General features: G+C 48.0%; 1 protein-coding gene across 2 annotated transcripts in view; it reads left to right on the forward strand.

The window, feature by feature from the left end:
* The window catches only part of FAM120A (family with sequence similarity 120A), a 95,296-nt gene that overhangs the window by 16,996 nt on the left and 60,833 nt on the right, over positions 1–17,467 (forward strand). For both annotated transcript variants that reach the window (XM_042912308.1, XM_042912309.1), the window contains exons 2-3: positions 267–513; positions 4,026–4,108. In XM_042912308.1, coding sequence (XP_042768242.1) covers positions 267–513; positions 4,026–4,108 — 330 coding nt within the window. The remainder of the gene's footprint in view (positions 1–266; positions 514–4,025; positions 4,109–17,467) is intronic.

Genomic DNA, 17,467 nt, shown 5'->3' on the forward strand with positions numbered 1-17,467 from the left:
CAACTGGCATTGTGTATTTTGAAGCAGGTGATCTTTGAAACGGAAAATTAATTTGCTGGCTAGCTGGGATTTTGGTTACCGACCAGGAGATGGTTCCCACAGAGATTTCTCATGTGCGCCACGTGCCGTGCCCTTTATTGTGGTTTTTTGACTCTTTGGCCCTTTTGGGTGTTTCTGTGTCTGGGATTTGCAGATTTTGCACAGGGGAGTCTGTGTGGGTGCTGCAGCGGGGCGGATCTGACCGCGTGCTCTTCTCTCTTGCACAGGTGGCTCAGAGCATTGAGGACCATCACCAGGAAGTGATCGGTTTCTGTCGAGAAAACGGCTTCCACGGCTTGGTCGCCTATGACTCCGATTACGCGCTGTGCAACATCCCCTACTATTTCAGTGCCCATGCCCTCAAACTGAGCCGGAACGGGAAAAGTCTCACCACGAGCCAGTATCTGATGCATGAGGTCGCCAAGCAGCTGGACCTGAACCCAAACCGTTTCCCTATCTTTGCCGCTCTGTTAGGTAGGTGGGCAGTGTGAAAACTGCTTCATTTGATAGGGTTCTACACTAGGAACACACTGGTATTTAAAAAAAAAAAGTCAGTGTTGGAATGTTGTGGATTATACTTAACCAGGGAATGTGCCCCTCCTCAGTAGTATTCCTTACTCAGTATTATTTTTTGGTGCAATTGATAATGTGCTTCTTTTGTTCATACATATTTGTTTATGTGTTCTGTTCAGGCTGAACAACTAATTTTGGGAATAAATTCACTGATACTTTGGGGAAAGTGACATTTTAAAATCACCAATGTTAAGCACATTCTCACTATGGAAATTAGACATTTAACCCTTTGGCACAAATTATGTTTGTTTCCGAAGAAAATACGTTGTGCAGTTAGCGCTGTCGCTTTCCTGCATGTTGGGGACGCTTACTGCTTTGAAAGGGAAACAACAGACATAAGCTATCTTGCCTTGTTTCTAACACCTACATTTCAAGTAGATGTATAAATATCTTTAAAAACTTCCTTGGAGGAATGCTTCATGCTGGATGCCTAGAAAAGACGAACTCTTGTTTTGATTAAAATTTGATACATTTGTTCCTGTAAAAATGACTTTCCGATAGGTATTATATTCTCTGTCACTTTTGTTTGCAGTTTGCAGTTTTTTTCTTTCTTTTCTGTCCATCCTGGTCTGGTACAGCGTGCATATCTACAGCTGCTTGAATACCCAGCTCTAGAGGCTGCTTTTCTAAGAATCATGATCACGATGTGGGTGGGTGTGCTCCGAGCAAGGCCCTCCTGTGACTGTGGCCTGTGGGCCACAGTGGCAGGTAGGGGGCCGCTTGGGACACACAAGTGGTTGTGTGTGAACGCTACGTGGTCTCCAGATTAGTGGGATCTTCCTGTGCATTCTGTGTTCTCTGCATTCTGTTTCCTCTGGAGTGTGTAAAACGGCAATTATACTGTGGGCTGTTTTTAGATTTCTATGTATCAGAACATTTATAAACATTCCAAAAGGTTTTACATAATTAAAAATTACACTGAAGGAGCCACAGTTTTTCATGTATTATTTGGAGTAGCATTTCAAACTGTGTGTAACCACATTAGTCAAAAATTCTGATTTTGAAAATTGTCCTTGTTTGAATCTAATCTCAAATATATGCTGTTCAGTACTTGGTATTTTCTGTCCATTTCTGACTTGGGATTTTGGAGAATTAAAACTAATTTTCTAAGTATAGTTTCATATTTTCAAATATTATAATGCAAAAGGTATTTCTCTGATGTTAAAAGTGATTATGTAGATGGGGATATTATGAAAAACTTTATATTAAATATTATACAAAATGACTGCGGCATATTAATTGAACTTAAATGAGTTGGAAAATTGTATGCTTCCAGAATATTGAATCCCTTAGCTAATTTGCAATATGGGAAGGTATTCATTTATTATATTTAAGAAACGTTGAATATATTTTTGTGGAGATAATTTAAGCTCTGTATTCTTCTAGCTAAATTATTATGTGAAATTTTAAAATAAATGAAAAGCAATAGTTAACATTTTGAATAATCTAATAATGAATTTAGGGCTTGGAGTTTCTATAAAAATTTAGATAAGTTAAAAAAATTTAGACAAGTTATAGGTAAGTTCTTTTTTTTTTTAATTTTATTTTTTATTTTTTAAAATTTACATCCAAGTTAGTTAGCATATAGTGCAACAATGATTTCAGGAGTAGATTCCTTAGTGCCCCTGACCCATTTAGCCCATCCCCCCCTTCCACAACCCCTCCAGTAACCCTCAGTTTGTTCTCCATATTTATGAGTCTGTTCTGTTTTGTCCCCCTCCCTGTTTTTATATTATTTTTGTTTCCCTTCCCTTCTCTTCATCTGTTTTGTCTCTTAAAGTCCTCATATGAGTGAAGTCATATGATTTTTGTCTTTCTCTGACTCACTAATTTCACTTAGCATAATACCCTCCAGTTCCATCCACGTAGTTGCAAGTGGCAAGGTTTCATTCTTTTTGATTGCTGAGTAATACTGCATTGTGTGTGTGTGTATGTATGTGTGTGTGTATATATATATACACACACCACATCTTCTTTATCCATTCATGCATCGATGGGCATTTGGGCTCTTTCCATACTTTGGCTGTTGTTGATAGTGCTGCTATAAACATGTTGCATGTGTCCCTTCAATACAGCACACCTGTATCCCGTGGGTAAATGCCTAGCAGTGCAATTGCTGGGTCGTAGGGTAGTTCTATTTTTAGTTTTTTGAGGAACCTCCATCCTGTTTCCAGAGTGGCTGCACCAGCTTGCATTCCCAACAGGTAAACTCTTAATTGGGTAAACATTTTTAGTTTAGGTTTGGTGTAAAGGTTTCAGTGTTCTCAACTGAGAAAGGATATTTCCTTTCCCTTGTTGTAACAGGAAGAGCAGCTATAGGAGTTGTTTTGTTGTAGAGGTTGGGTAGAATATTCAATTAAGTATGTGACCCAGATTTTAACAGACTGTTACTGATGTTGGAATTGACTTCATATTTTTTTTCAAATAGAAGCTTCACAAAAATCCAAGACATGTCCTACTTCACAGTAAAGTTCTGTGCAGGTGTGAGCACAGGAAAGCAGTGCAAAGCTCAGCAGGACAGTAGGACTTAACTCTGCTCCTCAGGACTCCTGGATTGTATACTTGTATGTTTAGAATATTAAGGTTAATTAATTAAGAACTCACCTTGTTTTGCTTTCCGTTAGCAGCCAGTTAATGAATCTGGCTTCTCCGTGTGGAGGGGACTAAATCATGATCTAAAAAATCACAGAATTATTTAGGAAGTTACCACTTTTAAATATCACCGAGAGAAGTAACATACTAATGATGTTGGTATGCTGGCATTCGAGAACTACAGTGAAGGGAGAGTGTTCCCCAAAAATGTGGTTTCTCAGCTGGATGCGATTCTTGTTTTTGACATAGCCCTGGTGATAGGGCACCCAGCCGAGTGGCATTCCTGGTGGTAGGGTGGGCTGTGCTCCGTCATCTGTTTGCGGGTGGTGGTGGAAGTGACCAGAGGAGGTGGCACAAATCATTAACCTAGCTCAGAACGATTTTGTAACTGTGCACTCTGCCTCTGCTGTGGAGCCCAGGTGACAGAGTGTGGTTTGAAGCCTGGGGTCTCACGAGCAGATGAAAGCTGTATCCGTTAACCCCCGCAATGTCAGACCGACCTGAGTACCTGGCGGCCAAGCGGCTCAGGCTCTGTACAGTTTGTTCACCTCGAATGCTGTGGGAACTGTCCTGTCCACATCATGCGGCAGCTGCAAGAGATCTGCCTGCTGTGTGTGGTTCTCTAGTAAAAGATGAAGAAGCATTTTCAGTTTTTCTGTGGAAGTTTTACGTGACGTGTCGAAGGAGGCAGTCTTGCGAAGTCCTCGCAAAGTCTGAAGTGAAGCTGCAGAGGTATCTGCAGATGATGATGCGTGTGGTGTTGCCGGCTTGCCCCGTGTCGCTGACGCCGTGTTCCTCACTGTGCCGTGTCTGTGTTGCAGGGAATCACATTCTACCTGATGAAGACCTGGCTTCCTTCCACTGGAGCTTGCTTGGCCCAGAGCATCCTCTAGCCTCACTTAAGGTACAAGTTCATTTCTTCTCCAACATGGGTGGTCATCAGCTTTTGAGTTTGCTGTAATTTTAATATGTGAATGACATTCCTTTATCGTTGAAGGAAACAGCTGCACAGCTAGGATCGCACCCATCCCCTCCCTTCCGGGTCCGCACCGCCTTAGAACACACACACACACACAGCCTCCCTTATCTTGTTCCCAACCCTACACTTTAGGGAAATTTGTGAATGACCTTAAAAATTCTCTTGGAGGAATTCACACTGTGTTCCTAGGTAGGTGGAGATCTTTTAGCTATAGGTTTTTAATATTGTTTTACAAACATTAATATTTTCAACAGGTGATACAGTTGCCTGTTACTTGGATCATATCTTAGCACATTTTGATAAATTTCATAACTCTATAATCTAAAATTGTAAAAGTCTAATTAAGGCTTTAATGTTTTCTGAGTGATGGAAGAGACCCAACCAAGTTCATCAGAGAAGTGTTCCCTTTGTACTGGTTTTGAATGCTTCGTCTTTTTTCTCTCTCTCGCCTTCCTGTTGCGACCGTGATGAGCGTGGGAAAGCTGTGCTTCCCGCTTCTCTAACGTGGGAAGTTGGAGTCTAACGTGGACTCAGAGTCCCCTTTCCTGGCGGATCGGCACCGTGACCACAGCTGCCATCTGTCAGGTGCCGATGGGAGGTCTGCTGGGCAGCCTGGGCCTCGGCTCCTGCAGTGAAGGGGGCTACTTGCCATGCTTCCCGGAGGCACAGCTCCCTTGAAATTCTGCCTCCTGTCAGAATTACCTTCCCTTCACAAACTGTCTCCATCCGTGTTTAGGTTCAAATTGCTTTTTGTGATTTAACTTGGAGTGAACTTTGGAGAAACCTGATCATTCAAGGGAAACTCTTTATTGCCTCTTTGCTCCGACTCCTTGCCGCCTGGACCCCGCTCTTCGTTGTGCTAACAGTTCTCGGGCCCCGGGTTTTCACCTTCCGTCTGAAAGTCCGTTTTTCTCCTCTTGTTAGAAATTACTTGTTTTCCTTGCTTTTTCTGTGCTTGAAGGAGAGTAGCTTTCTCCTGCTGTTGGCCGCAGTGCTCTTCCCGTGTCCTCATGGATGAAGTGCTGCGGTCTGTGGTCCGGGTGGCCCCACTGCTGATGTATGGCCTGCAGGCAGGTGCACTTGCGTTAGGTGTTGTGCTCCTCAGGTTTGCCGAACAGGAGCTTTTGTAAGTGGAGACGAAGGGAAGCCTGGCTTAATACAAGGTTCGTGCAGTTGTGGATAGCGGCGGAGAGGCTCCCGGGACCCCAGACCATGTGTGCATCTCGGCCGAGCTGGCCTTGGTCACGTGTCAGAGGTTAGACGGCAGCACTGTTTGTGGGGTTATTGGGGAACCAGCTCAGTCTGCTGGCAGGTCACTAACATCATTAGAGTGTGTCTTTCCTAATTTTGTGTTAAGAAAAATGTTAAGTATGTAAAAAATTGAGATGGACAACGTCCATCCATGTATCTAATTGGTTCTACAGTTAACATTTCGCCAAGAAGTAGATTTACATCTGTCTTTGCTTTTTAACTCCACTATTTGGAAGTTGCAGATACCCTGCCACTTCACCTGTGAAAACTTCAGTTTATATCATAATTACCTAAAATTAAGGCTAATGTATCTTAAAGTTTATTTATTTATTTTGAAAGAAAGTGAGAAAGTGTGAGTTGGGGAGAGACAGAGAGAGAGGGAGAGAGAGAGAATCCCCAGCAGGCTTCGTGCTGTCAGTAGTGCAGAGCCCAACGTGGGGCTCGAGCACCTGAACTGTGAGATCCTGACCTGGTCCGAAACCAAGTCAGTCGCTTAACTGAGCCACCCAGATACCCCGAGGCCAATCTCTTTCTTACTTCTCTTACTATTATCATGTCAACTGCATGAACAGGAATTCCCTAATCACTTAGGATTAAGTTCATACTCAAATTTTTCCACTGTTCCTGTAAGGCATTTGTGGCGTTGTTTGTTGTTTTCGTTTAGTCAGGATCCAGTCAGGTTTTATGCATTATCATCATGTGTATTTTGAGTATCAGCTGGGGGTTTTGTGGTGTGATGGAGAAGCAAGCCGCAGTTAAGTTTTCAAGGACTTGATAAGTTGTAGGCATTTTAAAGTCACATTCTAAAATGCAAGCACATCTGCTTTGAGTTCACATATCGCAGAGCTTTTTTGTGTTAGTCCTTTACACACACAACATCTGTGTGCTGCGATGTCATTTAGGCCCCGCGACACATGTTGGGAAGTGGGATGCGATGGTCTCCTTTCTCACGAACATCGCTGCTGGATCCCGCTGTCCGTATCCTGTATGCTTACTCCCACTCGTGAAAGTAACTAGGTGACTTGAGAATTTGGTTAGTTGTTGTGTGTAACCCTTTCTCCTGATTTTTAGCAGTCTGTGGTATACACAGCTCTCACAGGCATCTGATTCATGTCGCCAAGTGCACTTGTTGCCCTTCCTTGTCCTGCTCTGTAGCATTTCACCAAGGTCATCCCCTCCAGATTGCTCTTCACAGAGGGTGGGCATTACATGAACCCGCTGCCTAGTGAGCCCGGAGCACCCCTTGCCGTGGAGCACCACAGTCTTCCCCTTCCCCCTGCGACCTCCCCGTCCACAGCTCCGGTTGTTAGGCGAGCACGCCCGGGGTGGGCCTGTGGGTGCAGCATAGCGCAGACGACCCGGTTGCAGGGTGATAGCTGCAGACAGCGGGCTGGGAGGGGAGCAGAGCTCTGTGTGCCGTGTTGATGATCAGGGTTGTGTTCCCCGCAGTGAGAGGGCAGTGGTGGACATACTCAGAACCTGGAATCTCCCAAGGGCAGTAGAAAAGCGGAGGTGAAGCAGCTAGGCAGGATCCTTTTCAGATCTTTCGTTTCCATAGAAGAGGTGCTGGGAAGGTGGCATCATGTTTCTCAGATTTGATTTGTCAGTAAAGAATATTTCATTTGTGTTCAGGACAGTAGGAGGCCATGTTATATGATGGAAAATTCCAGAACCAGGGATGGGGCCTTTGGAGCCCGGGTTAGTCAGCCCTGGCGGGAGTATCCCCTGGCCATAAGCATGTGCTGAGTGGGCTGTCTTTCTTTAATGTGCTTTTTGAGTTGTTACTGCTGTATGATTTTGAGTCCTAGTAAGTGGTGGAAGTTTTATTTTGAGTAAGCACTTAGTTGTTTTAGTTTTAAAAATGTTTTTAGGTCGGACCATTATTTTAATGGTTTTTGTGTTCCTAAACTTCATGTTAATTTTCACGCATTTGGTGTTTTTATCCCCATCAGTTGTTCTGACCCACGGGTGTCTCTGCCACGGAGCCCCTTGTCCACCTGTTTGGTTGAGCCCCTTTGCAAGTGTGTGCTGGCCTTTCCTGTCCCCAGACCCCCCTCACGTGTTGGTCTCCCCCGTCGTGGACGGGCCTCTGTTCTGTGTTCAGCACCACACCCCAATTGTGGTCAGTGGGTAGTGCTGGTGTCCTCTAGGCCCCCCTTCCTGCGCGGTGCTTGGAACACCCCCATAGCTCCCTGGCTTGCTTCCGCCTCTTGTGGAACTCTGTCCACGTTAGCCTGTGCGTGCCCTCCTTTCTGATTCGAATACCCTGCCTTCCTTCAACCAACGTTACCTCTCTCTGAGGCTTCTGGACACCAGGATGACCTGTCAGGTCACATCAGGAACATTTTATCTTAAATTTTATCTATAGACTTTAACCCAGAGTTCTTTGCTCTGAACATGTGTGCACACGTCTGTTTGGACCCGATTCCCCTTTCTCTCAGGTGTGTGCCTGGGGGCCAGAATTGCTGGTTACGTGAGAGCTCTGTGCTCAGCTTCTCGAGACGCGACCAGGATGCTTTCTGTTAGTGGCTACACCGTTCACTCCCTTCCCAGCGGCCTGTGAGGTTTCTGATTTCCCCGAATCCTCACCAACGCTCGTTATTGGCTCTTTTATTTTTAGCTGTCCCAGTGGGTGTGATGTGGTTTTGATTTGCATTTCTCTGATGAGTAATGATGTTGGACATCTTTTCCTGTGCTCCCTGACCATTTGGTTATCTTCTTTGGATAAATGTCTATTCAAGTCCTTAGTCCATTTTTCAATTGGGTTGTCTTTTTATTATTGAGTTGTAAGAGGGGTGTGTGTGTGTGTGCCCTTTTTTTTTTTCTTTTGTATTCTGGGTACACAGGTGTCATCGGACACATGATTTGCAAATACTTTCTCCCATCCTGTGGGTTGTGCTTTTAAAAACTTTCTTGATGTGGCTCTTTGATAATTCTTTTGAGATTCAATTCATCTCAATACCACCTTTCACTGCTCCTAGTGACTCCACTCAGTCACTTTCTGTCATTTAGGGGAGCCTTGGGGGACCTTGCCAATCTTCCTCTTTACCTTGCAGAGCCCTTATGAGCTCAGTGCACAAGGGCAGCCAGACAACTTGGCCGCACATCCTCTGCCTCCTGGGCCCAGAGTGCTGCCCTGGGTCTCCTCCCAGAAGAGCTCCGTCTTCCCTCCTAAACTTCACTACCCCTCCCTCTGTTACCACCCCCTGCTGCTGGTAGTGTTCTCACGCGCTGACACTCGCTGTTGGGCCTCCGGGGGCCCGCCACTCACCTGCCGGTGTCTCCCTTCCCCCGGGAGCCCGAACCTCCCGGTGGGCCCTCGCCAGCTGGTTGGGCAGCTCCACCTGCCTCCGGCTCCGTGTCCACCTCCTCCCTCGATGGGAGTCGTGGGCGGCGCCGTCCCTGGCTGAGACCACACCTGACCTGACAGTGAAAATGTACAGTCGCGGCTGGGGAAGGACCTAAACAAACGGAAATAAGCACTGCGCTCATGGATTCAAAGACTTACTTAGATTTTACTACTTCCCTATCAGAATCCTAGCAAGCTTGTGTTTTTGTAGAAATTGAAAACTGAGCTTAAAATTCACGTGGAACTGCAGAGGACCTAGAATAAACCACAAGAGTGTTGAGAAGGGACAAGAGAGTTGGAGGGCTTCACATCTCCCTGTGAGGCTGTGCTAACCCAGGAGGTGTGGTCCTGACACGGGCCAGTCACTGGGTCAGCAGAGCGCAGTAGAGCCCAGTGGAGGCCTGGACACGTGGTCGGAAGGGGGAAGGGCTGGTGTTTTCAGTAACTGGACATCCCTGTGCAAAAGTGAAGAGAATATAAACATCAACTCCAGAGTAAAAATCAACACTAGAGGAAACGTAAGAGGAGACCTTTGTGACCTGGACTGAGGCAAGGATTTCTTAGTGAAGTGCATAAAAAGCAAGTGGCTGAGGGAAAGGAACAGAGTGTGTCTCTGGTAAGGAACCCGTGGCCAGAATTTGTAAAGGACAGCGCAGTAAGAAGATACAACCCAGCCAGAAAAGATGGGGGCACGTTTGAACAGGCATTTTCTGGAACGTCCAGTAGGTGCACAGAGGCCCTCCGCGTCATTAGGGAATGGCGGTGGGACCGCCACTGTGGCCACTGCTCTGCCAGGTGATTGCTGGGAGCACAGCCAAGCGGCCACCCGGATGTGGCCGGGCAGCTTCTTACAACTTTGAGCACGCACCTGCCATGTGACCCACGGGACCTCAGACCGACCCCACGGTTGGCTGGTGAATGGTGGGTGGAAGGGTCACACAGGGAGGCCTGGGAGTGGGGAAGGAGCAGACTTCTCTTCACCGAAATGGCAGATGCCAGACACTGAGGAGCTCTCTGAGACTCCTGTGTGAGCCCAGAAAGAGTGGCGCCCGGAGAGGAAGCAGAGGGCAGTCGCTGTCTGGGGCTGGCTGTGAGGGCACGGGGGCCATGGGGCTGTGGAAGGGCTCTCTTTCCAACTGTGTGGCGGCGGCACTGAGGTCTGCCTTCCTCAGAACACGGTGACCTGTCTGCCTGAGGCTGATGGGTTTTATTGCACATAAAATACCTCTGTAAAACGGATTTGAAAATCACGGTTCCCGGTGTGAACTGGACTGCAGGTGTCCGCAGGTAACCCTCCCTCCTGAACGTGTCGTACACATGCGTTGCTGTCTTCCAGGCTCTCCTGGTTTTACTGCCCCCACTTACAGGCCCTTCACCCCATGCGGGGCTGCCCCCGCTGCCCGTTCCCCCGGCCAGGCCCACGGCCATGGCCCTTTTCCGCTCGGTCCGAGGCTGGTCTGTGCTGTGTTCTCATCCGCGGCCCTGCACACCCGCCCCTTTGCTCTCGTGGACCTCGCTTTGTATTTGTGCTCCAGTCTTCCCCACCTCCTCCCAGCTCCCTGTTGCCCCACATGTCTCCTGAAGATGGTCTCTAGTAATGTGTCCAACAGCTTAACCCCGTGTTGAATTTGGGCCGCCACAGTTGGCCTTTGTTCAAGGCTGCTGAGGACACAGTTGACATCCATGAATTAATGAATGGTTTTCACCTCCCGGGGGCATGAAACACTCAACCCTCAGCCCCCCCTGCTCTCCTCACCCTGGCAAACCCCTGCCTTGCTTCCTGGACCCCAGCCTGGTTCTGTGTGCCTCATGTGCCGTGTCCCCTCCCTGACTCCTGTTGTGTGTGGGTTCCCGAGGGTCCACCCGCACCGTGCTGTGGCCTCATGCTTTCTGGCACGTGTCGATGACCATCCAGTGGACCCAGTGTCCAGCGAGACCCCTTCCCCGACTGCAGCGTGTGTCTCACCCCCACCCACCAGGGCATCTCTGTGTCCACACCAGATGTGGCCCTCCAGCTTGTTGTCCGTGTGGGTTTATCCTGTTTCTTAGAGAGTGATACCAACTGGCCCTGTGATGTCCAGGGTAGAGTTTGGCGGGTGTCTCTGATTCTTGCCCCCTCCTGCATCTGGTCTGACTCTTCCTGACCCGCCCTGCCCTTCCTGACCGCCTCTGGTGGCACTGCTCAGCTGTGTGTGGAGCCCTGGGCCCTTAGGCCCCACTTCCCCACATCTGACATAGTCTGACCTCATACCTCTCCTGCGCCTGGTCTTTCCGTGGCTCCCTTCGTCAGTAGCGTGGATTTGGGTTTCATGGGCCTGTTGAAAAAAAAGGATGGGGGGGGAGGGCTACTGTAGTGTTGCCTGTTCTTAATTAACCATTTCAGTAGGAATATCAGAAGGAAAAGAAGCTCGCCACCTGCCATTGCTTCATAGGAAAGACGTCTCAACCTTAGAAGAGGTGTCACTTAGACGGTTGGAGACCAGGGTGTGGTCTGCCTTGGGGCCGTGGCCGCGCCGCTCACTGGGTGCTTCCGCGAGTGCCTTGGTGGACCCCTCTGTCCTGTTGGGACATCCAGAGTGCACCACACGGCGGTGGCCTGAGGGTGAAATGCAGTGATGCTTGTCTGCGGGGTTCTCTGAGGGACCTCCTGGAGCCCGGCCAGCAGGTGTCTCCACGTGAGCCTCTGACGTCCGGGCGTTGAGACGCTGCTCCGTATGTACCGTCCTCACACTTTGCAGCTTTCCTAATGGTGATGGGGGGTCAGGTTCTGCTTCAGCAGAGCCGTTAGTGAAACTGGTGCCTTCCTCTCACCTGTCTTCCAGCGTGCGGCCAGGAGGTCGTGTGGGAGCCGCAGTACCAAGCCCCAGAATCATGGTTTTGTGGTGTGTTTATTCGGTTAGTGTGCGAGTCTGTGGGAATTGACATGGCTCCAGAGCTCAAGCCAGATGCTGTGCAGCGACCGGCCTGAGGGGGACCGAGTAGCCATGACAGTCACCCTGTCCTGGCAGGTGATGTAACAGTGATGTGCGTTCCAGTTTGCTTGTGGCTTCATGTTGAGCAGTTAGCCGGATGAGAGGATAAAGAATTGAACATCCATGCACTTGCAGAAACATACATGATGGATGGATAGCATTTCTGCAAAGTTTGGACACAAGCTGAGAGAGATCTTCATGAAGGGTGTTTTTGTTCCTGTTTTTTTCACTTAGTCAAAATTTATTTTAGACTAACCAAAATGGTAGCACTGTACCTGTGTAAATACTTGATGTAAAACTTCTTGAAAATGTTGATGTTATTACCTAATCCCTAACGGCACGCTATAAGATTTTCAAAAGCAAAATAAAATACCAGTGAACCTTGACATAATTATGATGACATAATTATTAGCAGAATAAAAATACAACTACAGCATTTTCCAAACAAAACAGAGACACGAATCTGTTGTAATTGGCATATTTTTACCTTTGCTTCACTTTCAAGTATTTGGATTTCTAACATTTATATTTTCTAAGTATCTTTATAAAAAAATATTTTAAGTCACAAACTGTATTGTTTACCATAAACTAATGTGCTACGAAGTCAAACGTCCAGCTACATGCATCCGTCTCCCCATCTGGTGTCCCCTCTAGACGACCTTTTCAAATGTACTTTATAAATATTTTCGCTGAAGTCAGCTGTGCAGCCCTTTGTGCAGGTGGGGACAGCGGTGGGTGATGAGGTATCCCCTGTGGTGACCTCCTGGGGGCTGCACACCCACACGCTTGTTGCTGTGGGTGCTCCACGAATGTCTTCTTGTTTCCACGAACATCTGAGATTTCAGATTCCCATCAGTATAATCAGTATAGACTTCAGTGGCCCCGGATCATCTATTCTGTATGAAGGAAACAGGATAAAGATTACTTTAAAAAAGTTTTTTAATGTTAATTTTTGAGAGAGAGAGAGAGAGAGAGAGAGAGAGATGGTGTGAGCAGGGGAGGAGCAGAGAGAGAGGGAGACCCAGAATCCGAAGCGGGCTCCAGGCTTCCAGCTGTCAGCATAGAGCCTGATGCGGGGCTCGAAGTCACGAACCGTGAGATCGTGACCTGAGCCGAAGTGGGACACTTAACTGACTGTTCAGTGCCCCATGTAAAGATTATTTAACCAACAGGTGAAACTTCACTGTTGGCTCTGTTCCCCGGGCCTGGAATACCGCATATCCTGGGGTTCAACTGCATGTGTGCACGCGTCTGTGATGCAGTGTAATTGGCTCTTGACTAGTTCCCAGGGTGTGTGCGGGGGTACATTTTCCTATTCGGAAGCTGGTGTACGTAAACCTGCTCAGCGAAGTCGTATATCAGAATGCCGATGCTCGTTTCCTGAAGATGCGGCAAAGATGCACGTGCCGCGCCGCTCACGGAGCAACGGGCGTGGGGTGGGGGGAACACATTTGGGCTCTTGTCAGCATGCCGGCGTGAGGTGCAAAGACAAGAGCCGAAGCGAAGAAAAATTCTCAGAATATTCGTTCTCTAAAAAGGAGAAAAAAGTCATCCAACACAAAAATATGATCTGTGGATTTGGGAACACCCATTTTCTTTGTTTTAAAAAGCAAACAAAACGCGTGAATGGGATTGAAACCTCCGAGGAGCAGGGCAGGATGTGTGCAGAAATGGAGCATGGGCCAGTGCCTTGACCTCGTGAGAGAAACGACTGATTGTACAGCTAGCTTCCCCTTGTCTTTGCGGCTGTGACACCACGCGGGATGCCCCGCGTCCACACAAGGTGGCCGAAGCCTTAGCCCACAGGACACTCACCTGCCGGTGTGCTGTCGGTCACCTCTGGAAGGGAGTTGCCGTTTCAGTGGAAACGTTTCATCCCATCATGTGAAAGTCGAGGCCCTGTCAGATGATCCTTTCTGGTGGCACGTTTCAGAAAGTGTTAGAGGAGACTTTAGCGTAATCAGCATCCATCTGGGAGAGAGTCTTGGATTTTAGTGGAATCCTTTGCGGCTGTGACATAATGCATTTAACATTTGAAATGTCATGTGGTAACTGCGTTGTGTCATTTATTATTGTTATTTTTTGATGTTTTATTTATTTTGAGAGAGACCACAAGCGGGGTAGGGCTGACAGAGAGAGGGAGGGAGAGAATCCCAAGCAGGCTCCGTTCAGTCTCCTGAACTGTGGGGCTCGATCTCACCAACTGCAAAATCGTGACCTGAGCCGAAGTCAGGAGTTGGATGCTTAACCGACTGAGCCACCCAGACGCCCCTGCTTTGTGCCTTGAAGTGACTTTGTGGAAAAATGTTTGATTTTTTGAAACGTAACCGAGATGACATGACAGACTTACGTAAGTAGTGAGACACTAGAGCATGGCTTAAAGTTGATTCTGTAGTGGGACCCTCGTTATTTCCTTCTTTAGGGATGGGAAGAGATTGTTTTCTCGCGGTGCCAGATGCTAACTCAGGTTGTGGCCCTTGAATGATTAGTACCATAGGGAGGGGGAATCGGGGCCCATTGCTGCCTGTGACGGCCGCTGCTTGCTGCACTGAGAGGCGTGTGGCGAGGGCTTCCGCGGACTTGGTTGTGTCCCCGCACAGTGGGTGTGTCCTGTGCTGACACCACTGGATTCCGAGCAGCCCCAGCAGGGGCACGGGCCTGTGGGCATGTGAAAGAGCTGCCTTCCTGAGCGCCTTCCACACCCTCCACCTGTCCTGACCCACGGGAGAGAGCGGCACAGTAGGAAACGGGCCCGTGGGGGAAAGATGAGGCTCCGTGTAGGCGGCCTCGGCTGAGGGAATTTGTGTGGAGGTGACTGCCAGCTGCCACCAAGCAGCGCCTGCTTACCACTGGTTGTCCTGTCTGGGAGCAGGGAGCCGCTCTGGGAGGTCTTTTCTAGCTCCAAATTTTTGTTCCTTTGCTTGCAAAGCAAGTAACTGACAATCACTGAAATTACTACAGAGTGCTGTAAAAAAGTGCATAATCATAAACGTTTGCTTTTTAAAAAAATATTCATTTATTTATATTGAGAGCAAGAGAGTGGGGGAGGGGCAGAGAGCAAGGGAGACAGAGAATCCCAAGCAGGCTCTGCACAAAGCCCAACATGGGGCTCTAACTCACAAACTCTGAGATCATGACCTGAAACCAAAATCAAGGGTTGGATGCTTAACCGACAGTCACCCGATTGCGCCGATGTTTGCTTTTTATTTATTTTAAAAGTATTATTACTTTTAATTTTCTTAATTTTTTTTTTTTTTTTTTTGAGAGAGAGAGAGAGTGTATGAGCGGGGAAGGGGCAGAGAGAAAGGGAGAGAGAAAGAATCCCAAGCAGGTTCCGTGCTGCCAGCACAGAGCCCAGCATGGGGCTTGAATCCACAAATCATGAGATCATGACCCGAGCCGAAACCAAGAATGCTATGCTTAACCAACTGAGCCACCCAGGGGCCCCTGCTTTTTAATTAAACAGAATTTGCTTTCTATCCTTGGACACAGAAAGTACATGTTTCCAACTTTAATTTAGGTATACTATTGCATTTTATTTAACTTTTGTCTTTTTTCCTAATGTTAAGCTTTGGGCTAAAGTTAAAGTACAACTGCTGAAAGAAAAGAAAAAAGGAGGGGCGGCTGGGTGGCTCAGTCAGTTAAGCATCCAACTCCGGCTCAGGTCATGATCTCAGGGTCTGCTGACAGCTTGGTGCCTGGAGCCTCCTTCGGATTCTATCTCCCACTCTCTCTGCCCCTCCCCCACTTGTGTGCGTGCACTCTCTCTCTCTCTCTCTCTCTTTCAAAAATAAATAAACATTAAAAGAAAAAAAAAAGGAGAAGTGGGACTTTCATTAAAATATTTTGAAGCCCAGGGGCGCCTGGGTGGCTCAGTTAAGCATCCGACTTCAGCTCAGGTCATGATCTCGCCATCTGGGAGTTTGAGCCCTACGTCAGGCTCTGTGCTGACAGCTCAGAGCCTGGAGCCTGCCTCCAGTTCTGTGTCTCCCTCTCTCTCTCTCTCTGCCCTTCCCCCGCTCACTCTCTGTCTCTCAAAAATGAATAAACTTTAAAACAAACTTTTTAAAAATATTTTGAAGCTTGTCGCCAAGGAGCAAACATTTCATTTGTGTGGTTTGAGTGTTAATTTTGATTTAAGATTGACAGTGACATCTTGCTCTAACTCTCCTGTAGTTGCTGCGCTGATGGGGGAGCTGCATGCTCTTCTACAGCATCTTTGGGAAGATTTAGCCATGTAAAATGATGATGCTTTTTGAGGGTCAGCAAGTCCTGATGCATTTTTTTACCAGCTGAGCGTCTGCAGAGATCCCTTTGTGCATGTGGCATGTATAGATCTAGAGAGCCAGGAGCCATATTTGGGGTGGCCAGGATCTTCAGGGACTTTTTTCTTTCTCCATTGGGTTGGTTCTCTTAGCACTCAGTTTTCCAGCCTGTGGGAACATGTGATTTCTCCCATATGTGTCACGGCAAGGTTTTTTTCCCTTCATTTTCTTCTTCTTCTTTTTTAATGTTTTTTTGAGAGAGAGAGAGAGAGAGCAAGCATGCACCAGAGCCAGGGAAGGGCGGAGAGAGGGAAAGAGAGCATTCCAAGCAGGCTCCATGCTGTCAGCTCAGAGCCCGACGTGGGGATTGAACCCACAAACCATGAGACCATGATCTGAGCTGAAATCGAGAATTGGGCACTCAACTGACTGAGCCACCCAGGTGCCCCAACGCAATGGCAAGGTTTTTAAGGAAAGTACAAATTAAACATTGTCAAGAGTGTTAGAAGTTTAATGAATGGGATGTTTGCAAATATATCCATATTTAAATGTACTAGGAACCTTACTACTAAAAGGAATTCTGTGGTAAATCCTTTTGAGAATTCTATAATCTCTCATTCAATGTTTTGAGGTTATAACAGTTCCGTCTGAGTTTTAGAAGTTGTTTTGTGTGCTCTTTCTTCCCGAATTAAAGCTTCTCGTGTGCACTGAGTCCCCCGTTGTGTGCCCTGAGCCGAGCGCACATCCTGCCATCCCCTGGGCCTGGCCGGGGCTGCTGGAGTGAGGGCATCCGGGTTGTGGGGACTTCCCTGCCCCTCAGGCAGCCTTGGGGGCGGGCGCAGACCAGAGATGGTCCACAGGAGCAACGGTGACAGATGGTCCCCTTCACTGAGGCGGGATAGACGGTGTGCACCGAGGACAGTTGGCCTGTGCTGCCCAAGTGCTCCTCCCCCAAGTGGGGCTAGCCCTTTTCATATTTTGTCCACTTTTGTATCACATTCGTTCTGTTCTCACCGTGTCGTCATTGGTCTGTCCTGTATGTAACATCCTCACACTACAGCCAGCTTACCGTTGTGGTCTGATCGTAGGGTCTCAGCGTGCTGGGTCGCACCTGCTCAGCCAGGCCCACGCCGCATTGCTGTCCCTGTTTCCGTGTGCGTTCACTGAGGGGAAGATGTTCCGTGAGGACAGCGTGGGGCTTCTGTTCTGACTCCTCTCCTGGGCTGCCACCAGCTGGCCTTGCTCCTGCCCCGCCGGGGGGCCATACACCCCGCCAGTGGGAGAGCAGACGGGACTTGTGTTCCTCCCAGACTGGCTGGGATGTGCTGTTTCTGGGGTTCGTCCCCGTGGAGGATGTGCGAGCCAGTGGGCTTTCATTTTCATGGGGTGCTGGGTTTCTAGGACTGAGCGTGTGATCTATGTCCACAGATGTGTGCGTGGCTCTCTG

This window comes from Panthera leo, chromosome D4, assembly GCF_018350215.1.
Source record: "Panthera leo isolate Ple1 chromosome D4, P.leo_Ple1_pat1.1, whole genome shotgun sequence".
In the NCBI taxonomy this organism is placed as follows: Eukaryota; Metazoa; Chordata; class Mammalia; order Carnivora; family Felidae; genus Panthera; species Panthera leo.